The sequence below is a fragment of the Sus scrofa genome, chromosome 9, assembly GCF_000003025.6.
Source record: "Sus scrofa isolate TJ Tabasco breed Duroc chromosome 9, Sscrofa11.1, whole genome shotgun sequence".
Taxonomy (NCBI): Eukaryota; Metazoa; Chordata; class Mammalia; order Artiodactyla; family Suidae; genus Sus; species Sus scrofa.
Window position 1 is genome coordinate 27789655 of NC_010451.4, and position 24057 is coordinate 27813711.

Here is a 24057-nt window from a genome sequence, read left to right on the forward strand (position 1 = left end):
TTATAAGAGAGAAGAGAGGTAGGAGGCAGTACAACCAAAAAGAGATCATGACAGAGGCAGAGACTTGAAGATGCTATTCTTTTGGCTTTGAAAGGGGGAGGTGCGGAAGGGGCTAAGAGCCACAGAAGGCAAGGAATGGGGCTCTAGGAGTTCTCTTGTGGTGCAGCAGATTAAGGACTGCAGTCGTCACTGCACGGCTCAAGCTGCTGCTATGGCACAGGTTTGATCCCTGGCTCAAGAACTTGCTAAGGGTACGGCCAAAAAAAAAAAAAAAAAAAAAAAAAAAAAAAAGAATATATCTCCAGAAGCCAGAAAATGTAAGGAAACACACTTCCCTAGAGCCAGCCCTGCCCACACTTTGACTTTAGCTCAGTGAAACTGGTTTTGGACTTCTGCCCTCCAGAACTGTAAGAGAATTGATCTGTGTGTTTCTAAGCCACTAAATTTGGGTAATTTGTTACAGCAGCAATAGGAAACCAATACAAAGCTTTTGACAAGTTTTTATTGTGAAATATTGGATTTAGAAAAAAGTACAAAATGTCAACAGTCAGATGAGCGTAAGTACAGTATTTCAATAGTCTATACATATGAACAGCTTAACAGGTTCACTGAGGAATGCATATTTAGACCAATACCATCTAAAAAGGACTGCAATATTCACAGGCTATTAATACATAAATAACCGGAGCCAAAATGACCCTCACTGGTAAATGCTAATCCATAGCTGAAAACAGGCTAAAAAGCACAATACGGCACACCATAGTATCTCCTTACAAGTCCACATTGAGAGAATATCTGCTCATGTCAATACACTACAGATCCAGGACTGGGACTCAAGTACTACTTTATACAACTGCAAAATAATTAAGTTATAAAATCAGCTCATGGAATAAAGAGATGGCAGTATTTAGGACTAAATACTGTGAAGCCCCTAAAAGGTTTTAGCCTCAAAATTTACAAAGCTTCATTGTTTAGACCAATTTCAACTTTTAATCTGTTACCTAAAATTGGGGAAGGCGCACCTTTCTTTTGTAGCAGCTCCAACAAGGAAAAAGAACTATTAACACAGTTTATACTGACCACTATGACCGACAAATAGCTGTGAAACCAGAATACAAACACCATAAATTTTAAAGAAAGGTTAAGACTATATAATGAATTTAGTAAATCCTGCAAAAACATTAAAATCTGTGTTAAGAAGGCATTATCCATCCCTGTAGAGAGTACTAAATTTAGGAAGATTATTGCATGAAGACATCATAAAAATAAACTGGTTTAATTTTTCCAAGTCTGGCTGACTATTCTGCTATCACTTGAAAGTTGCCCTAGATTATGTGTTTTCAAATTGGACAAAGAATTATTTGATGTCACTTTGTAACAAGTCACTATAGGAGTAATCAACTAAAACATGAGTCATGTTAAAAACAATCATTACAGTCATTCCATCTTCTGAGGAAAGAGGATCTTTGATACAACATTCATAATCAATGCTTGTGTAAAAACAAATCTTCAAAACTGAGAAGTTTAATAACAGTTTACCTGAAACAAATCTGTATTTGCCCATAAATGCCTAAGAGAAGGAGCCCTTCTACTCTATACAGTTATCTAGCGATACTTGAGACTTTAAAATTGAACTGAAAGTCTGAACTGGCCTTAACTAAGGAGATCAATTCTATTGCAGGGAGGCAAAAACACTGGATCAGAATATAATTAGTCAATAACTTTTCCTAACCTATCCCACCCTACCTTAATCTTTTATAGACAATTTTAAAAAACTCTGATATAATTTTCTTATAAATAGTGCCTAAATCTTACAGTAGATTCCAATTTATTCAAAGGTAATCACAGACTGATTTAAAAGATATTTAATTTTTTCCAGACTTGCTTTAAACTTACAAATTAAGTATGGTGTACATAAATATTAACTTAGATAACCACATATTACAGGTAAAGCAGATATATGGACCACTACAGAAGAACTATAATTTCTTAAAATTTTAATTAAAGAAAAATAAAGTAAAACATGTAACTCACAAAATATGAATATGAAGCCATATGACATTAAAAATAAAATTACTCTATCAGAAGTGATTTAAAATTAAATCTTTGGGGAAGTATTTTGACATAATTCAATGAATTCAATGACCAACAGCTTCCCACATCACACAGAAACAAACAACAAAATCATCTAAAGTCTAGATGCATATCAGTGCTTAATGCAACCTCAAACATTTTTACTAGCAATTTTGATTTCCTTTTGAAATAGCTTCTGTACATATGCATTTATATACAAACATTTATTAAACATGATTTTAAAACAAATAGTATGTACAAAAGATCAGCATTCCTATAAATAAAAACATTAGGTGGCAAAAAGGCACTTGTAAGTAAAAATCTACAGTAGTTTTTACAAAACAAACACATTTTACCTTGGATACTGTACAATAAACATGAAGTCCTATACCAATAACGAAAATACTAGTTTACTACTGTTAACGATGTAACTTTTAAAAACATATTTACATATACTCTGAAGTCCATTTAATAAAAGCACCATGATTCTCTCCTAAATTCATGTCAATGAAAAGTAAAAACACAACTACCAAAAAACCAGTGTTCACAACTTTTTTTGTTTAAAAGTTTCTGTATTTCTAAATTGAAAACTGTTTTATCTGAAATGATCATCATGTAAAATAAACATCAAAGCCAAACCCCTGCTGCTCTGACTTCTTAAAACCATACTTACTCTATTATTGCATGTTGCATTTTAGAAAGAGCACTATTCATGCACTCCTTGACAGCTGTTTAATACTATTGCTGGCAAAAAAAGTTGCTGGATATCAAATAATTAAAAAGTTACTTCAAACCAGTTGAAGTTTTATTTGAATGTTTTACAACTTAAAAAAATGCTGTGTTATCAGTTACAAAAGTGAATAGGAAACACACCAATTCATTTGGTGTGCAAAAATATTTTTCCACTACACACTAAATTTAAGGGCTTCACAGAATTTCTTTTTTTCAAATTTTACATTTTCAGCAGAAACACTAATGAACAACTACTTTCTCTAAGGGGATGTTAATATGCTTCCACTTTTGTCAAACTTTTTACCCTTTGACAATGCTGCGACCTGTTTGAGTAGTTCTCTGTTTTTGGCCTGTAGGAGACAAAAACATTTAAAACAATTAAAAATTAAAAGTATTTGATATAGTAAGTCATGCTGAAGAAGACTACTTAAAATATTCATTGAATCAGAATAAATAAAAGAGTTGATATATTTAGGTTCATCTCTTTACTACTGGATATGTAGAAGGATGATTCTAGATTGTCTGTCAGCCCCCTTTATATAAATATCAATACTAACATAACTGTGGTCCTAAGACATTGGCTACAAAAAAGGCAACTTAAAGTGAATCTATTTTAAAGAGGGACAAAATTTTAAATAAGGAAAAAACTTTGTCTTTATCTTAAAAACATTAAACAAGGAGTTCCCTTGTGGCTCAGTGGGTTAAGGATCCTATGTTGTCCCTGCTGTGGCATGGGTGTGATCCCTGGCCACGGAACTTCCACATGCTACAAGCAAAAAGAAAAGAAAAAAGAAGAAACGAAAACCGTGAATATAAGTATTTTATAATTAATACGATCAAATAACTCAAGTGGTGATTTGAGAGGACTATTTCCAGACAGACTGCACAGAGTCTTTCATTTTGATGCTTACCTATTTATGGAACAAGCCTAAGAGGTCCTTTCCCCAAAAATATCGACTTTAACACTTTGCTGAAGGGACCACTCTCTTAACTTAATAATATTCAAGGGATTTTTTTTTTAAGCACCCGTTAGACCCACCCTTTCAGGTCTTTCTTTAATTGCCATACAATCATTAGGTACTGGCTTTAATGTAATTTGAGCAGTTACACATCATCACTGTTTTAAGTTTCATGAAAGGATGAAACTTTTTTTTCAGAGATTAAAGATTTCACTTTGCCATCAATCTGAACTGAATTTGCTCATCATTCCAATGACAAAGTCCCTGTTCTCGAGCCAAGGTACTATGACAGTCACTAGTGGGTAGTGAGGAAAGCAAGTATAAATGGGGGCCTTTGGTGAATATTTTCAGATTGTGACTGCATCTGCCTCCCTACATTAACCCCTTAATTATGGAAATGTAGGTAATAAAGGACCCTCCACACATACAAATACGTTATTGCACAAATGCTTTTGGAGCCAATATAGGGAGGAAGTTTAAAATAGTTTGGAATCTGAGCACTACTCTAAAAATAACACAATTTCAAAAGATGTCCTCTGGTTTATACGTGAAAAACCTCTTCCCTTCACAGGTCTCAGGGCTTTTTTTTTTATCTAGACTTTTTTAACCCCAGTATGCAGCTTCTACTTTAATTTTAGGCTTTATATGGCAAACGCTCTGCTTTCTCAGTATACCATCTTAAAGCAGTTTCACAAAATACAAACCTTTTCCAGGCTTTGTACTTCCACTCCCCCACCCTTCTCCAGTCCAACTCTCCCTAATTAATACCTATGACCTCCAAAATGCAAATATTCAAGAAGTTTCTTACATCTACAAGTCAAATCATTTTATGTTTCACTGCATGATTAATAGCATTTCTTTATTCAACAGTTATTAAATAATTAAGGTGGTAATTAAGAGTTTTGATTTCAAATTCAATTTCAAACTTGGAAAACCATCAAGAATTTCAAAGGATTTTAATTTTCCCTTTAAGATTAAACAGTCTGAGAAACTCTGAAGACAAATCGATGAGAATGCCTGGCAGTTAATGGAAGTCAAGTCCGCACAGTCATGACTGACTGGTGTACTGCTCGGCTGACCAGTCCCAGGATCATGGTAATTTTAAGTTGTTTTCCTTTTATTGTTAGCTATGTGCTATTTAATTTATAACTGTAATAGACTCACTCACTAAAAAAAGGCATCTTAAGAAACAAAATTTTAAATATAAATTAATGAAGGGCAGTAAGAAAAAGGGAAATGCCTGCAAACTGGCCTCAGAGATCTCTGTCAGATTTATAAATGACATTTTACCAAAGTATTTATAGTGACATACTAATTATTAATGCCAGTTATTTTCAAATTATCTTTTCTCATCATTAAGAAATAAACAAGAAAATGAATAAGTTTATAATTTTCATAGTCTAAATATGAAATACAAGAACTCAACCTTAGGTACTGAAAGAAGTCTTTCCTTTTAATTCTTTAGCAGCTAATTTTCAATCTGCATGTATATATTCAGTCTCCTAATCACATCACTAATAAATTTATTTCCTGATAAATTACGGAAGAAAAGACTAAGAAGAATTAACAGTGTGTCAGCTATTAAATGGAGACAAGTCCAAGTCCGTCTCATTCTTATTTAGGTACCTTTAAAATATATTTTAGAGTTAATATTTAATATATAGGCATTAAAATTTTTTATCCAAATACTACTTCTCTATTATGCACCATGCAAAAATCAATTAAGAACTCTTAAACAAGTTAAGTGAAAATATTTAGAAATGCTGACTTAAAGGAAGGAACATGTGGATTAAGAATCACACAGATCTCAGAGTTCCTATCATGGCTCAGAGGAAATGAATCTGACTAGCATCCATGAAGACACAGGTTTGATCCCTGGCCTCGCTCAGTGGGTTAAGGATTCAGTGCTGCCGTGAGCTGTGGTGTAGGTCGCAGAGGCAGCTTGGATCTGGCGTTGCTGTGATTGTGGTGTAGGCCAGCAGCTGCAGCTCTGATTCAACCTCTAGCCTGGGAACCTCCATATGCCAAAGATGCACCCCTAAAAAAAAAAAAACAATCACGCAGATCCTGTCTTGAATCCTGGCTCTGCAACTTATCTTGGCATCTATTTTCCCATATGTAAAATAGAAACTTCACCATCTCCCTCAAAAGGAGTTGAAAGAACTAATCAAATATACAAAACACTCTAACACAGTGGCTGGTATATAGCAGGCACTCAAATGTTAGTTCCTTTTCCCTTTTTATCAACTTATTACCTAAGTAAAGTCTATTTTTTATTTGGTATTCTTGATGTTTGAGACAATTTGTTTTCTATTTGGTTGACTGGGTTTTTCGGTTTATTTGTTTGGGTATTTTGGACAATTTTTTTCTTGTGATGCTCAGTGCTTATTTTCCAGGTTTGGTAGTTTAAAATGATTTGAGAGCTTTTAGAACAAGCAAATTTTCTGCTTCAAGGTTCAGTTTCTTATCACAAAAAGGTAAGAAAAATATTTCACTACGTTTAGGTAGAGAACCTTACTGGTACATGGTTGCTAAAGGGAAGGGGGTTAAAAGAGGGTACTTAACTGGGACAGAATGTCACCACGTTATCAGCAATAACACAAATGATATCGGGAAGTGGCCTGACAACAAGGATGATGTGGAAAACTTGAGCAGGTGGGGCCAGTATAGAACAGGAGAAAGTTAAATCTGAGTCAGAAAACGGAGGTTTCTTTGTCACTTTTAACTATGTGACCACAGTTTCACTTGCAAAAGGAGGACAGCACATAATTCAAAGTTAATGTCTGGAGGAAATAAGACAGCTTATGTAAAATTATGTTGAAAATGTTTACTTCTACATAATTATTAGTTATTATTCTATTATATGAAACTTCAGCTACTAACCAAGAAGAGTTAGGCTTAAGCTATCACTCAGGCTAAGATGTGAACAAGAAGTTTAGGAGTTCCCGTTGTGGTGCAGTGGTTAACGAATCCGACTAGGAACCATGAGGTTGCGGGTTCGGTCTCTGGCCTCGCTCAGTGGGTTAAGGATCCGGCGTTGCCGTGAGCTGTGGTGCGGGTTGCAGACACAGCTCGGATCCCGCATTGCTGTGGATCTGGCGTAGGCCAGTGGCTACAGCTCCGATTAGACCCCTAGCCTGGGAAACCCCATATGCCGCGGGAACGGCCCAAGAAATGGCAAAAAGACAAAAAAAAAAAAAAAAAAAAGTTTGCCTGTGCTTAGAATTATAAAATCAAACAAAGGATTGCTCTTTTAAACAGTGAGAAGTACTAAGTTTTATCATATTTAAGTACTGTTGACAGTTTTTCTGTTACATCATTCTGGATTTACTCATGTTTTGGCTCCATCCCATTAAACCAGAGATCAAAATGCACAAGACTTTGTTTCTATGAATCATTCAGCACTAATAACTGAATGAGTAAAACAAGATAAAACTACTACTTGCTGGTGGATGAGAAACAGCAACATACAAGAAGCCTAATCTGCAAAAGGGGCGGTCTCTCAGAACAGAAAGTAGATGGACATTTCATAAATCACTGCTCATTCAACAAATGACTTTAATGTCTGCTATGTGTGAAGTTCTACAAAGGGTTTCTCTTCAAATCTCCCCTACTTTTGGGCTCACCCACCGTGCCACTCGGCCAGAAAAGCAGGCCGCTGGGGCTGGTCTGGGCAGGGCTGCCAGGTCCCACTCTGGGGCCAAATGCCCCTGTTCCTGGTCTCTGCTACCTTCCTGCTCTTTGTTTACTACTCCATGCAGGCTGAGGATGGCAACCCTTCCGGGCAGAGCCCTGAGAGTCTGGCTTTGTGGCTTTGGGGCCAGCTGGTCTTAGAAGTCCTGGCTGACTGCCTTGGAAGTCCCAGCTGACTGCTTTAGCAGTATTTGCTGGGGAGGGAGGCTGGGACTTTTCTGAGTGTTCGAGCTTGAGGGTACTGGGCAGGGGTAATGACTGCTTCCCCTGCCTTGTCCTGCAAGGGAGGCAGCAGGCTCAGGCCCTCTGCAGCATGGTGGGTATGAGCATGCAGGCCTTCCTCTGGAGCCTCCTAGCTCTGCTCACCTCTGAGCCTTAGGGCCTAGGAGAGCAAGACCCTTCTCCTTCTCCTGGAGAGAACAAGGCTGTTGTCATTACATGCCTTCTGTTCACTGTCAACTCAATCAGTGTTAGGGGGGAGGGAGGGAGTTTTAATCAAAGGCTACCCTGACTTTGTTTTCGTGGACACACACAATAAAAAAGACCTTAAAAAAAAAAAAAAAAAAAAAAAGACTAGGCAACCTCAATCTTGAATTTCAACAGGTTCCTAAATCCACTTTACAATCTTATTCAATTTAAGCTACTTTCAATAAAGCATGAAGAATACAAATCCAAAGACAGGAATAGCAAATGTCCCTTGGTGTTTAATGTTTAAAAAGAATGGGGGGGGGGCAGTATTAATTCCTTCCTTCCCAAGCTGCACTCTCCCGTATCAAGAGCCTCAAGTCTGTGTGCTATCATCTCCTAGGCTATTTTTTGTTTGTTTTGGCTTTGGTTTGGTTTGGTTTGAGGGCCTCACCTGCGGTAAATGGAAGTTCCTAAACTAGAGGTCAAATCAGAGCTACAGTTGAGGTCTATACCACAGCCACAGTAATACCAAATCCTTAACCACTGAGCAAGGCCAGGAATTGAATCCGCATCCTCACAGACACTATGTCAGTTCTTAACCAGGTGAGCCACAATGGGAACTCCTCTTCTAGGCTTTCAAGACTTAAAAACTTTTGACCTTTAGAAATCCTGTTCCCAAAGATTAATTTTACAAATGTCAGAATGTAATTAACTTAGAATAGTCTGATTTCTAAATTTACAAAGGCTTGGTGAAAAAAAAGTGTAAATATGGGAATGACCTGTATCTCTGTTGGATGCTCTCCATCTCTGCATGCCGGACCTCACACAGAGGTCACTGTGGTGATTCTTGACATCACCATTCAGTTGTTCTGGACACTGAAACCCTACTGAGTAGACCCCGCAGTACTCCAACATTGGCCACATCCCTGGGCTCCCTGCCGGGGATACAGCAGAACCCTGTGTGGCACTTTGAAAACCACAGTACAGAGGTCAAAGTGCACTCTTCGGCCTTGCATCACTGCATGAAGCATGAATTGGCTCTACTCGAGGTCCCTGGAAATCAGTTTTGTACCCCCACTTCCCCTCCTGTTATCTGGGAGGAAATAGGAAGAATAATTGCACAATGTACTAAAGACCTTATTTTTACCTTAGTTTCATGAATCTGATTTTTTATTTTTTGCTTTTCATCCAATGATCAATTGAACATACTTTAGTGATCTCCTCCTCTGAAAATTCTATTTGAATTTTAAGCAAAAGTTTCCGGAATTGATCTACTGAACCCCCTATCAAGGATTTCAAGGAGCACCTTTTAATGGGAGCACGTTAAACATTATTATTAAGTCAAAATCAAAGCTGGACAGGCACTAAATATGCATAGAGTAGAGATACCAAGACTAGTCTAAGAGAATGAGTGCTATCAACCAAGTTTAGCCCTCCTTGCCTACCATTTACATAATCTCATTTACCTGAAGTTGTTCCACAGTTTCTTTGTGAGCTTTCTCCATACTGTTCATCTTTGTTCTCAAGTTTGACTCTTGGTACTGAAAGTCTGCCTTAAGTTCAGTTAACTGAAAGATTAAAAAAATATATATACATATATATGTATATGCTTGTACATACGCATATATACAAACACACATCACTGTAAATATTCTTCATGACAAACTCAATTCATTACAAAAGGGGAGAATGTTAACAGCATTGAGCTTTAAAACTTATCCAGGGGAGTTCCCGTCGTGGCGCAGTGGTTAACGAATCCGACTAGGAACCATGAGGTTGCGGGTTCGGTCCCTGCCCTTGCTCAGTGGGTTAGCGATCCGGCGTTGCCGTGAGCTGTGGTGTAGGTTGCAGACGCGGCTCGGATCCTGCGTTGCTGTGGCTCTGGCGTAGGCTGGTGGCTACAGCTCCGATTCAACCCCTAGCCTGGAAACCTCCATATGCTGCGGGAGCGGCCCAAGAAATAGCAACAACAACAACAACAACAAAAAGACAAAAAAAAAAAACTTATCTAGAATTTATTTTGTGAAATGATGACTTCTATCTAATTTATTATTTTAACACTAATATAAAGTAAGGATAATAATGAAACATCAGTAAAATTCTTGAGAAGTTGCCTTGTTTCTTTTGAAAGGTGGTTTCACTGGGCAAAGTTTGGCAACTGTTATGCGAAAAGAAAAGCTCAATGGCTAATACCTTGAAAAAACGCTTCAATTAAAACATACCTCATCTTATATATAAACAAAGTAAACAGTAACACTGGTTTCAGATTAAAATAACCTTTCAATGATCAAAGAAAAGTTTCACAACAGGCAAGTTAATAGAGGAAGAGTCTTATCAACCAAAAGCTACCCTACTTTTATTTTAAAATTTATGTCCAGAATTATGTATCTAGTACCATCTAAGATTTGAGGTAAAAATGGAGAACAAAGCCCAGGAATACAAGATGGAATGAGAAAGGAAAGGGGTTACATTAAAATTTCTGTTGAATTAGACAAGTGTAAGAAAAATGTTAGTGGTTGAGGAAGACAGTTACATGACAACTTTTTACATATATATAAATGACATACATAATGATATAGAATCTCATGTCTTCACACTCAAAAATAAGTTGGTATTATATAATTTTATTCTAAGAACCAGGTGGAAGAAAGCTTCTGGTTACTTTTAAATGGTTTTCCTTATGTAAGCTTTAAAGGTTTGCATGTTCTTCTCTGTAATTACCCAGTAGCCAGTAAACAAATAAGTACGGCAAAGGAGAAAAAGGAAGTCACAGTGTCTTATATTCTAATTTTTTGAATAAAAAGCCCTTGCTTTTGTCCAATTCTAAGAATAGCTCAATTCTGCTTTCTGTATGACAAAGGAATTCCTATTCTGAAATGCCTGTTCACATCAGATAAACTATGACATTCTCATCACTGTGAGCTGCCTCTGGATTATGAATTTCTAGACAATAAGGATTATACCTTATTTATTTATTCATCTTTTTATCCTCACCGTCTAGTACGTGGTGGGCTCTACAAGTCACTGAATAGGTGAAATAAATTCATGAAAATAACGTGACATCTTATATTAACATTATAAGAAAAAGTTCTAAGTACATAGCTATTCTAAGTTTACAATTATTTTCCTTAGAGCACTGCTAATTTCTATCCCCATTAGTGTTTAAGAAAAAAGGGAAACTATCAAAAGCAGAAAACTTCCAACTAACTGCACTAACAGTGGGACACTCTTAACCATCCTATTTTTAATCTTATATATCAATCTTAAATTTCATATAACGAATTTGCTTTAAGTAAGGAACAAATGTATTAAAATAAATTTTAATCCAGAAACTATTAAAGTGTGCGAAAATGTAACATAAAAGTTATATTTTTTACCTAAATGCCAGAAGTAAAAGCAAACTGAGACTCAAATACTACTATGGATACTCAGAGATAACTACATACTAACATAGTCACAATCATGTCTTATTAATTTTAAAAGAATGTTTTTAAAGTTTTCCTACTACAATAATATGTTTGAAATACCAGAGAGTCTAGGACCATAAAACAAACACATAAGTAGGTTCTATCTTTAAAGATGACCGAATCCCAGGAATAGCAGCTCTGAGCACTTACACATGCCAGGAGCTCTAAGAAGGCACTCTACATTTGCATTTAATCACAACCGTCACCCCCTAAGACAGTGTTAATACTCTCATTTTTAAAAATGAGAAAACTGAGGCCCAAACAGGTAAAATCCTGATCAAGTGCACAAAGTATTAGAACTTTTCACTAAACAGACATATTGGATATTTCCCTTGATCTAACTGAAAAAAATCCCAATAAGTATATTTATATCCTATTTTATTTTATTATTATTATTTTTTTTGGTCTTTTTTTGCCTTTTCTAGGGCCGCTTCCCACAGCATATGGAGGTTCCCAGGCGAGGGGTCAAATTGGAGCTGTAGCCACCAGCCTACACCACAGCCACAGCAACGCGGGATCCAAGCCGCGTCTGCAACCTACACCACAGCTCACGGCAACGCCGGATCCTTAACCCACTGAGCGAGGCCAGGGACCGAACCCACAACCTCATGGTTCCTAGTCGGATTCGCTAACCACTGCGCCACAACGGGAACTCCATATCCTATTTTAGATACCTATTGTTAATCGCTACCACACAGAAATTCCCACAGCAGTACTTTTTACCAGCTATTTGATCTTGATTGAAGTAAATACATAATTGCTATATCAAAGACTATACCTTAATTACTTTCTTATAGCAAAAGAATTGGCATAATAGTACATTTACATCTCATTTTCAAATTAAGACATTAGATCTATTTTTAGATTACAGGTTTACTGAAATCCAGTGTTCAGAAATTATTAGAATTCTAATTAGCTCTCAAATAATTCTTGGCACTAAAATTCTGAAAGACCATTTTAACATACTGTCATTAGATGGCTTAGGATCCAATTTGGGCTTCTGTGTCTTACCACAATCATGCACAATACACATTACCAAATTATTAAAGAAAGTCTAACAAAATTTGCAATCAAGCAAGAGTCAAGATGTAATATTGCCAGGCTTCAGTGAACCATGTACTTACCTTTTTATCTTTTTCTAAAATGGTCTGGTCTCTCTGCTGTAAGAGACGTTTAAGTGACATCACTTCTTCTTTCAGTTGACTTATAAGGACAAAATTGTCTGTTCCCCCACTATCTGCTGACTGATTTATAGAGCTACTAAAAGAAAAAAGTAAAACACAGTTAAATGAAGTGGAAGGAAAATCAGCAGGTGTTCAAATTGCATAAATTAGACAATTCCACAAACATCCTTAAGGCTAATGCAAAAAAATATGTACCTGACAGAAATGGATGCAACTGGCAAATTACCTTACTAATGGCACACATTACATACACCTGCAGAAATATAATTCAGTATTAGCTTTTAGGGGGTCAATACTTCTAGTGTAAAGCAATAGGCAGCCAATTTGTACAGTAACATCAGCAAACTTTTGGCTAATGAACTAAAACAGTCACTCTCATAATACTTTAAATCTAAAACATTTTCCAAGCAGGTCAATTTCAAATATCACAATTAGATCTGTGTTTCATTGAAGAATAATTAAGAAAAGAGAAATGTTCTCTATTCAGATTTGTTTTTTTTCAAAACCCAAGTTTATGCCCCAAATAGAACAACATAGTTCAGTGCCACTTTCTTATTGCCAAAATTAGGTTCAAAATTTTAATTGATTATGTTTACTCTTCTAGGTGACTCAAAGAAGTCAATGTAGAAGACACGTTTCTATTCTTCTACCTAGTAATAATTGGCAATTAGTCATAACTGTTCAACTGAGTTAAATTTTCACAGCACTAAAGGAATTCATTTTTACCTATCTCCATTAGATGGCTTAGATTCCAATTTGGGCTTTTTCTTTGGAGTTTCATTCTGAATTGTTGCAGAGGATTTATGGCTGAAACCAAACATTAATAAAAATAATTAGAGTAAAAAGGACAAAGGCATCAAAAGAAAAGTTATTCTTCTTCCCCTAAATTATTATTGAACGTCAATTTTTTTTTTTAAGCCTAAGTAACAAAATTAAGGGCTTTCACATTTTTAAAAATACATTTTGAAATACTTCAGAAAATAAACATATTTACCTCTGTTTCCACAGTCCCTGCTCTTGTTCTGGACTTAGGTTGCTGATTCTGAAAAAAATACAAATGACATCTAATAACAACAATTATTTAATACATCAACATATTAACATCAGTTTTCCCAACAGAATCAAATAATGTATATTTATATTTTTTTGTTCAGAGAAAAACGTATTCAAACTAAGTTTTTAATATACTGAGTAAATCACATTCTAATAAGATAAATGTTAATTAAAGGAATATTAGCCATCTTAGGTTCTTTAATAAAGGTATATTGATAGGGGCTTAATTTTCTTTTTAATCAGGTCTTTCATAATTCAATTTAATACCATCCTAAGCGTTACAGTATATGACTACAAAAACCACCACAGCAGGGTCGGTATGTCTGAAAATCATTGTAACTTAGGTTGCCCTTACTATTTTAGACAGATGATGTTTTATCTTTAAAGTTAAGGCCTTCCCAATAATCCTACTGGGAGGTTCCTCTGAGGTTAACTCAAGTTCCTCAGATTAATATGTCAAATTGAACCAGGAAATATCTGAATTTCTTTCTTTCCTAGTTTTCCTAAGAATCCTTTCCAAAGCTCCAATCTTTTGTTAGGCTGTACTCTGGGGAATTCATGCTAAAAATACTGGGGAATTTCACAGTAACAACTGATTTCACTTTTACTTATAATTTCTACTGTAATACTGCTACTTCTCCATTATGCCACTTTCTAATTCACTACCACCCATACATACTTTTCTCTTGTACTTTCACACCAGCCAAGCCTTCACTAACCTCCAGCTTATCTAGTCAACGTATGTACAGCATCTCCTATATACCAGACACCACATATACTGCTGACCCTTGAACAACACGGGGGTTTAGGGGCCAGGATCCTTCACACAGCTGAAAATCTGCACATAACTTTACAGCCAGCCCTCCATATGGGACATTCTGTATCCACAAAGTCAATCAACCGCAGATCAACTATAACTGTAGAAAAGTATTTAGTTTTAAAAATTTTGAGTATAGAAATGGATCCATGCAGTTCAAACTACTGTATGTACAATGTAAGCAATATCAGAAGACCTGGACTATGTGACTTTTGCAAGTTGCTTAAAATCCCTGAGCCTGTTACCTTATCTGTAAAACAGGTATGACACATACTTTATAGGGAATATGAGGATTAAATGAGTCATATATGTAAAAATACTTGGTACAGTGCTAGTATACATACATTAGAAGTATGTACATATGACTGTGTGGTGTGTATAAAATTTACTACTGTTTTAGCTGTGTAAGTTTTTAAATCATGTTCTTAAGAATCAGCTACAAATAAGTAAGTTGGGGAAACAGCAGCTGTCATTCTATCAACCTGAATTATTCCCTACTTGTGGCAATGAAGAGCAATCCTACTGAGGAATTCAGCTGCCATTTTGTTTCCTTAACAAATTTCATTAAAAGCATTAGCAAGCCATATAATCACACGTGAATTAATAGCACTATCCAGACCTCAAAGTGAGAAAAATCACATTAATAATGATTTAACAGAAACACCTGGAATCTCAGTAGCTTTCTGAGGCAGGTACTCCCGGATCCATATTGCTGTGAGTTTCTTCCTCCCCCAGTCCCCATCACTATATATCACAATATGTATGCTCCTTATAATCATCCTTATCTACTGAACTTAAGATAGGCAACTCCACAAACCTGTTGCCTATTCATCAAAGGTAAAATAGTATTTGCATTTCTTAAATAATCAAAAGGAAAGTAAAGTCAATCCATTCTTTCCCTTTCCTTTCTCTGAAACCTGTCATTCTTTCAAAAGATTAAGTTACTGTCACAAAATTTAATCTTTATTAACATAATCGGTGTGTGTCCTTTCCCATGATGCTAAATTAAATTCATATGCAAAGGACAGGGAAAGGGACATTTCAGCTGAGTCTTAGGAGTAGGTCTGACAGTTACCATCCTGGTAGTTATTTTTTCTTAAAGCAAGAAGCAAAAACCAGGAAGACTTATGTTCCTTTGCTCCCTGGGCTACTCTGAGACAGACAGGACAAGATCTCTTCAAAGGAGCCATATCAGAAGTCACTATTCAGTCAACTGCTGCTACATCCAGAAAGCGCAACACAGAAAGGCTGGTAGAAAAATTGCTAGAGAAGCAAACAATATCAGTGCCTCAACAAACCCCCGTAATCTAATAAAATTTGTGCTTACCTATAATTTAGAATCAAATGTTGCTAATCAGACAGAACTTTTTTTTTTTTTTTGTCTTTTTTGCCGTTTCTTGTCCGCTCCTTCGGCATATGGAGGTTCCCAGGCTAGGGGTCAAATTGGAACTGTAGCCACTGGCCTATGCCAGAGCCACAGCAACGGGGATCCAAGCTGTGTCTGCAACCTACACCACAGCTCACGGCAACGCCAGATCCCCAACCCACGGAGCAAGGCCAGGGATCGAACCCGCAACCTCATGGTTCTTAGTCGGATTCGTTAACCACTGAGCCACGATAGGAACTCCAGAACTATCTTATATTCCACATATACCATCATGTGTTCCTAACTGGCAGGCATCAATTTTTTTGTAAATGAAACTATGTTTTATCTATCTAGAACTTTAAAAAGACTCAGAAATTTGGGAAAAAACAACGAATTCTGAAAATTAGTGTGTATCATGTCTCTTTCTTCTGGTTCAATTTTTGTGTTTAATTTGCACTTTAATATATCTGATTTGTCCATGGAGGCTAAAATCACACTTACAAAAAAAGAAACAAAACAAACAAAAAACTTTATACCCAAAGGGTTAATTTAAGATATTACAACTATATCTTTTCTCCCCATGACACTTTAAAAATCAAGTCGCTTATATTTGAATGGAGTTCTCGTCTGTGTTTTTTAAAAAAGGAAAATACCACTAATTAAAAGGATTATTCCTCACCCTGGGAAACTTTAAGACTTAAAGTGCTTCTATCATGGTTACAAAGGATAGTGTTATAATCTGTTCTCCCAAAAATACCCAATACGTTTCCTAGTCACTGGCTTAAATTTGTTTTAACTGAAACAAGCGAATAGTAACCGAGGTAAATATAATTTATCTACAAGTAAAATCCCAAAAACTCTTGGAACAGAAAAAGAATATTGATGCTTTTGAAGACATGAATCAAGGAAGTATTAATTAACTCTGATGTACTTGTATTCTGACTTCATTATATAATCATAATTTTATGCTGTAATCCTCTAAGTGTCATATCTTTATGTTTGTGTTAAAAAGCTAAACACACTCATCATGTGTAATGCTATACACCGAATAAAGGGGGAAATAGCCCTAGTCACTTAAAAGGCTTACCATGTGCCATGGAAACTAGACGAGCACGTAGCTAGTACTTACAGAAAGTTAAACACCAACACACAGCACTGAAAGGCAGGGAGGAGTTCGGAAGACATGATTTCGGAGTACTTACTTGTGATGGCTACTGCCGTGCCGATGGTGATGGTGATGATGGTGGTGGTGATGTTTTGAATGATGCTGGTCTTTCTCAGTGAGGGATGAAGAAGAGGAATTTGAATGTGAGGATCCCAGGCCCTTCCTTTGTTCTTTTGTCTTCTGTAAAACTCTCTTGTATGATAAAGTACAGAGCCAGCATAATAATTTCCCATCAACCTTTTTAAAGAAAATATGTATATTAGATTAAATGTACCTGTAAACTGGCTATAAGTGAAACCAGGTTAAGGTACGCTGCTCAACTTTCGATTATACATCACACACACGTATTGTTGCAAAGCAGTAGTAAAATTAGACTTTTCTAAAACTTGGGGAAATGCTTATTTAGAGAATCATAGAACTAGAAGGATGATATATGGACTTAATTTGGAAAAACTCATTTTCTTATTACTGGAAAATAAAGCATAAATTGATGACATACTTCAAAGAAACCTTATTTAAGCACTAGCCTGAATTAAATTACTGAATAATTACTGAAATGACAAAGTATTTCCCAATACAGCAAAACTATGAATTTACAGAAAAAAGGAGACTTTGAATGACAGAGTCCATCTCCTCGGCAGACTGCCTATTTGCAAATTCACCACCTACTAGCTAAAATTTATCTGTCGCCCCAAAATCAACTTGCAGCACTTTTGTGACCATTTACTCACACTCAAAAGAGCAGCAAAAAAATTTGTGTAGCTAGACTGCAAATGTTCCCAGCTGAGGCTGAACAAGGTGATGCTCTGCTGCCTTTTGTCAGCTCTCATTCTGTAAACAAGTGTCCTTTTCAGTCTGCTTAGTACTACATTGTTCACATTTGTTTTTTATTGGCAGCGTCACTGTTAAAATGGCCCCCAAGTGTGGTGCTAAAAGGATGTACGCTGTTCCTCAGTACAAGGCGGCTGTGAGAGACCTTATATGGAAAATACCTGTGTTAGAGAAGCTTTATTCAGGCACAGTTCAGTGCTGTTCCACTTCATCATTCAACAATACTTATTAAGTGAAATGCAGATATAATAATAAATGTTAAGTATGTATTAAGTTACTGAAAACAAAACAAGGTTAGGTATCGATCAACTGATTACCAAGTTGTAAGCAGATGTGAACCTAATCCTGTACTGCCCATGGGGGCGAGGGTTCCATATTCACTCATTCAGTGTTTGCAGCCACTTTATAGACCACAACAATCGCGGGCAACAGGAGTCAATTATATGTGTGTCGGGGGGAGGGACAAAGACTTCTTCCCAAAATGATTATAGCTAAGCTTATAAAAATTAAGTTTCTATCCTCTATTTTTTCACATGAGACGTGCTGGAGGGGCATGTTTTGCAACAAGGGTAGTTATACTGCTGTGGAGGGACCTGGCAGAGCTCCTCAAAGAGACCGTCATCCTGCAAATCAACTGAAACTGACAGAGCCCAGGAGGCCTGTGTGAATGCGCATCAGCAGAGGAGTGTCACACGCATACACATACTTTTTAAGTCACTGTAGATGGAGAAAAACAAACAATGGTTTAAAATATTAGCCCCAAATCAAAAGGCACATGTCTGACTTTGATTAAACATGTGAATGTGCCATCAGGTATTTTTCCACACCAGCAACTTCAAGTAACCAGCAAAAGGGTAACTAACTAAAAGGATTTAAAAACAGTAATTCTCCCGCATCAAATGTTCAGTAACCAAATACCGCAAAATAGCCAACACAGAATATTTTTTCAACTATAGTCATCTCAATTGATCGACAATAATCTACACAGCAGGCCAAAAAGGAGAAAAATGTACTGTTCCTGCACTGCCATCGACCTACCTGCTCTCAGGGGCCCAAAGACTACATCAAGCCTCAGTAACGTATAACTTATATTCACTTCCAACTTGTTTGTGTTTTAATTTCCAGAAGACCTTTACAGCATCAACAAAACATACCTTTCTTCTTCCCTCCTCCTTTCGATCAAAAGCACACTGTTGTTTGCACTGTTCACAGGTCTGAGGTGGTCCATATTTTTTTTCTGAATTTGTGCAACGCTGACACTTTGTACCAATAAATGCTGCAATTATGTTACAGTACTGACAAGGCTTAGGCTGAAAAACAGATATATATATTTTTTGAGACATTTTAAAATATTAAAAAAATTGCTGCATAAAATACACCCGGTGTACAGGAAACATCTTGGGAATTTAATTAAGGAAACTAATAGGTAAAAAATTTTTCTGTCAAGTACGATGCCCTCTCATACTCAAAGACATTTATTATGTTTCTATTCATTTACTGACATTTATTTCTAGACTCATAAAACTTTGTTACTCTATTAAATAGTTAAATAAGGTCACAAGGAGAAATGTATTTATGAGTTGAATAGTAAGTTATAAACACAAAAGATACATGTGAAAAAAGTTTTAATGAGTAAAAGTAAAGATATACAATGATAGAAAAGTTCCATATATCCAGTATTTAGAGGGAATGACCTCCTACTAATTTAATTTCCTGTTAGTTTAATTACTGTATCATTTATTCAAAATGTATTTAACAACTTATCATATATAGGCATAGATGGTGCAAGGAACAACTACTACAGGTGAGTTTTCAACTTAGAAAAATTGGCGCAAGCATATTCAACATAACTATAACAAATACACCTTGATATTCTTTGATACTCAAAAGACAACTCAAGACTTTAGAAAGCCTTACGGCCAGCAACTTGACTAATCATGACTGCAATATATCAATAATGACTATAATATACATATAAGAAAAGAATTTGTACTAAGATAACTTCTGGGAATAATACCTGAACTGTGCTGCTATAAAAACTGTTTCTGAAAGAGGGGGAAAGTATAATTATACAAACTTTATGAGTAAGGAGGTTCTCTATAACCAGGAGTTTGTCGGCTATATTTGAATCTCTACAGAGTTAAATCATAAATTTCATACTGAAATTCAGACATGTATAAAACATGCACATACTATGACTGTTTTTAAATGTTATCTTCCCATCATGCTCTCTGAGGCAAGCTTCTTTCCCGAAATACTTTGGTGTTTTGAAATACTTAAGAACACAGCAATACATTTTTCTTTAAAGGTTCATCTTTGTGAAAACACACTGACCAATAACAATGAAATGAAATGAAAATATAAGACATACTTACGGTGCCAAACTGCTTCACATTTTGAGCACACTTCTTACAAATTGTGTTAGTTTTGCTGAAAAGGAAGTTGTATATAGATGATGAAATTTAGGCAGCTTTCTGAGGTAATTAGCACAATGATGAACTAAAGTAAAGTCACAGTGTACTATTTGCTTTAATAGTACTTAAAACTTACTCTAACACAGACCACTTTTTTTTTTGTCTTTTTAGGGCCGCACTAGTGGCACATGGAGGTTCCCAGGCTAGGGGTCAAACCAGACCTGTAGCTGCCAGCCTATGCCACAGCTGTGTCTGTGACCTCTCGCATAGCTCATGGCACCGTCGGATCCTTATTCCACCGAGCAAGGCCAGGGATCGAACCCAAGTCCTCATGGACACTAGTCAGGTTGGTTAAATGCTGAGCCACGATGAGAACTCCAAAATTTTTTTCAAAAAATACAAGCATAAGGATATTTTCAGGGCTGTACATTATCCGACCTTATTCCTCTCAACATAAATATTTTTATAAATTTTTATGTGTATTTTAGATGCAAACAAACAAACAAAAAAATCCTAATGCTTATCTAGTCCCAAAATCTTCACACTTGCCACTATTTATGTATTTCATCAGTGTCAACCTAACATTCCACTGGGCCTTCTCCACTATTATGATGTTCACGCCTACTTGTGAAGAAATTATTTCTTCTTCTCTTAGGCTACTGTCTTGTGCGGGCACTGACACTCTAACAGGAATCACACCATTAAAACATGTGCTGTTCTTCCACTGGTAACAAGTTACTAGATTCTTCCCCTGGAAGGTAGCTGGTGACACTACAGACCTTTCCTCAGGTCCATGTCAGCACTAATGTTCTGCTTTTTTTTTTTTTTTAACAGCTTAATAGCAACTGTTTATATTTGCATTTTTCATTAGCAAGGCTGTATATTTTCCATGCAATAATTTATTTTTTATTTCCTATTGTATAAAGTCTAGGTGTAAAAATGCCTGTTAATTTTTTGTCAATATTCTCCTACAATGTCTAAAAGGTTCACGATTTAAAATTCAAGAAACTAAACCATTTTATTAAAAAAATTTAATAAAATATGGGACTGCAACCCCCACATACTCCTCAGAGACAATATTTTGTCTTTAACAATCAAAAACTGTTCAGTATACAAACCTCTCTTGTTGAAATTCTGATCTGCAGTAAGTACATTTTACAATAGGATGCGCAATCCGACATTCCTGTAATAAGACAATATATTAGTCAGTCTCTATCTGAAAAGTCCCAAATTTCACTTTTCTGGTGGAAAATTTTTACCCATTCTAGTCAAATGCCTAAAACATCAATACAATCTGTCCCCCAACGTAGACAATTAAGTGATTTACCAAATAAGTGGTCAATTACAGCATAATTCCTTAGGGAAGGCATAGATGTCTTTGTCTTTATTAGATGTGAGGGGTACGCGCTACAGATAAATTAAGAAAGCTGTCAAAGCCGATCCCAAGGATTGGTTAAATGTGAAACTACTTATTATTGTGCACCGTTGCTCACAGACAGCATCCCGGCTTTAATGGGATGGGAGGAGCTCCAAATCTTAGAGCATTCTGTTCCCAAGCCAGACGCTTCGCTTTCCTGGACAGGGAAGAAGGATGCCATCAGCTTTGCGGCTTCAGGTTCCTAGCAAGAAAGTGCAAACACCGTCCCCTGCCTCCCGTTGGAAGAACAGGACAAACCAGGAAGAAAACCGAGATGAAAACATCTCCACCCCGGGGTCTCTGCGGCATAGACAGGTGGCTGCCTCACTCAGCCCCACCCCTAAGACCCCTCAACATTGCTGGCGCACGGCACCCTCTGGGCCTCCTGGAAGAGGGTAGGATTCTGTCCTCTCGGGGGCTTTCCCAGCTGATGCCCAGGTTCTAGGATAACCGGGTCTCTGGGTGAGGAGGCGAGGGCTCCAAATCCCAGGCGCCGGCGAAAAGAGAGGGGCTGCAATGCAACGGGCACCCAGATCGCTCGGGCTACCGCCGAGGAAACCCCGCCCGCCCGCCGCCCAGCGCCCACGGACCTTGCAGAGCTGCTGGCCCTGGGAGAGCTCCTCGAAGGGATAGCGCTGGGTGCACTTGGTGCAGGCGTACAGGGCCGAGGCCGCCATCCTGCTCCTCAGTCTCCTCCTCCACCGCCGCCCGCTCCGAGGCGGAGCCCTACGGGAAACTCGGGCGCCGCAGCCACCGCTGCCGCCACTGCCGCTTGGGCTGCGGGCTCCTCCTCCTCCCCCTCCCCCTGCCTCGCGCCCACCAGGCCCTCGCCGCGAGAGCCCAAGGCCCTGCGGCCGCCGCCGTCTCCCTCCGCCTCCACTTCCGCCCCAGCCCACCCAGTGACGCCGTCCCGGCCGCTCCCGCTTAGGCCCGAGAGCGGCGGAGGAAGACGAAGAGGATAGTTCGCTGCGGTTTAGCAGCGCGGCAGCGGATCCGCTTCCTCCTAGGCTTCCCTTTCTCACCCCTGATTGGCTGGGAAGGCTACAGCGTCACCAGGCCGCTCCGCCCAAGGCCTAACCCCCGCTACGCTGGGAGCTCCCACAAAGGGAGGAAGTCGCTGGCCAATAATAGCGCGACGCTTTCAGCGCGCGAAATCCACTTTAAACTTGCCCCGCCCAAAGGTCCCGGTGGCGACTATTTCTAGCAGCCAGTCCCAGGTTTGGTTGGGAGTTTCCCAATCCAATTGGGCAGTTGTTTGCTAAGGTTTACTCTCTGCCCCTATTCTTTTTTTTTCCTTGACTTCCATTGGACCAAATTTTTAAGCCCCTCCCAATTCTATTTTTAATTGGCCGAAAGGTGAGTACTTCACCTGGAGAGGCGTCCCCGAGTGAAACTCACGCTCTCTCTGGCCTTTAATCCAAGGGAAGACATGGAGTGTTTGAATTTCGCGTTCGCTTTTATTTCAGTCATTGTATTCGGTTGCCAATGAAACAACACAACCCCTCGCCCATCTATTTCCCTCGAGAAAGTCCGTTCCTATGCAAAACCCCGTCAGAAGGGCCTGGGAACCCTCGGCGCTACGCGCCCGCGCAGCCCTTGCGACGCGCTACCTTGTGACGTCACCGAGGGAAGGGGCGGATTCTCCTACCACCTGAAGACGTTCGCCTTTTTGATTGGCTGACCAGGGCGTCCGTTAGGACGTGTTGCCCTTTCCGTGTGCACTCCAGAGCGCGGGCGTCCAAGTGGGGGTGTGTGGCAGGGGTTTCCGGGCCGGGCACCAGCACCCCAGCCCCTTCCATCAGGGGTTTGGCTTAGGGTCGTCCCTGGCGGGCGGCTCTCGAAGCTTGAAGAACAGCGCGCGCACCCGGGCCGCTCCGGGACTGCAGAGGTCCGCTAGGCAGGCACGAAGATGGCGGCAGCGTCGGTCTCTGAGACTTCGGCTTCTCAATTCTCGGTAAGAAGCGGTGGACGTTCGAATAGGTCCCGTCTCGGTCTTGGCGCCCCTTTGCTCTTCCTCACCCTTCAGAGCGATGTCGGCTCAGCATCTTACCCGTTCTGGGGAACGGCGCGGGGCGCCTACATCTCCCCGGGCTACCTCGGCGCCCACCGCTTTTCTGCCTGGGCTGCACCGTTCATTGAAAGCGGCCGGCCGGCCGGCCGGCGGGTCTCTCCCCCCTGCCCCTTTCTGCTTACCGCCCAGGTGGCCGTTCATTGCTGGGACCCGCAGGGATGGTTACCCAACGCACCCCGTGCTGCGAAAGCTGGGCTCCTGGGTCACGTGGGTGTAACGGCCAGGCTTGAAAGCGCTCCGAGACCAGGTAGGCGCTCTAGTTGCCTTAATTGGCAGCTGTTGAATAATCCAGTCTCCAGTGCTTCTGCTGATTGCTTTGCCAGCAGTACTCCCTCCCTTTTGTTCTTCCTTCTGCATTCATCCCACCGCCTCCTTATTCCGATGACCTCTGTGTAAAGGTCGTTTTA

At 38.6% G+C, this 24057-nt stretch overlaps 2 protein-coding genes across 7 annotated transcripts in view; one reads left to right on the plus strand and one right to left on the minus strand.

Moving 5' to 3' along the window:
- On the minus strand, positions 485 to 23764 carry FAM76B (family with sequence similarity 76 member B). 5 transcript variants are annotated; one of them, XR_001298742.2, is made up of 11 exons: positions 22170 to 23764; positions 21281 to 21345; positions 20124 to 20178; positions 18903 to 19058; positions 16955 to 17154; positions 13511 to 13558; positions 13243 to 13323; positions 12712 to 12769; positions 12457 to 12592; positions 9332 to 9433; positions 485 to 3155 (listed from the first exon to the last, which is right to left on the minus strand). XR_001298742.2 is itself a non-coding variant. In XM_003129793.6 (10 exons), the coding sequence occupies exons 1-10, from the start codon at positions 22254 to 22256 to the stop codon at positions 3066 to 3068; spliced, it is 1020 nt and encodes a 339-aa protein (XP_003129841.3). In that variant the 5' UTR covers positions 22257 to 22563; the 3' UTR covers positions 485 to 3065. The 5 variants fall into 5 exon arrangements, 3 of the variants coding, with proteins under 3 accessions (XP_003129841.3, XP_013834752.1, XP_013834753.2); XR_002335593.1 differs by having other exon boundaries at positions 12457 to 12769; positions 22170 to 22535; XM_003129793.6 differs by lacking the exon at positions 12712 to 12769 and having other exon boundaries at positions 22170 to 22563.
- The window catches only part of CEP57 (centrosomal protein 57), a 45350-nt gene continuing 44582 nt past the window's right edge, over positions 23290 to 24057 (plus strand). Inside the window, exons 1-2 of one of the 2 annotated variants that reach the window (XM_021062689.1) lie at positions 23416 to 23533; positions 23780 to 23897. In XM_021062689.1, coding sequence (XP_020918348.1) covers positions 23489 to 23533; positions 23780 to 23897 — 163 coding nt within the window. In that variant the 5' untranslated portion in view covers positions 23416 to 23488. Of the gene's footprint in view, positions 23534 to 23779; positions 23898 to 24057 lie in introns of both variants that reach the window. The other variant, XM_021062690.1, reaches the window with a different exon arrangement.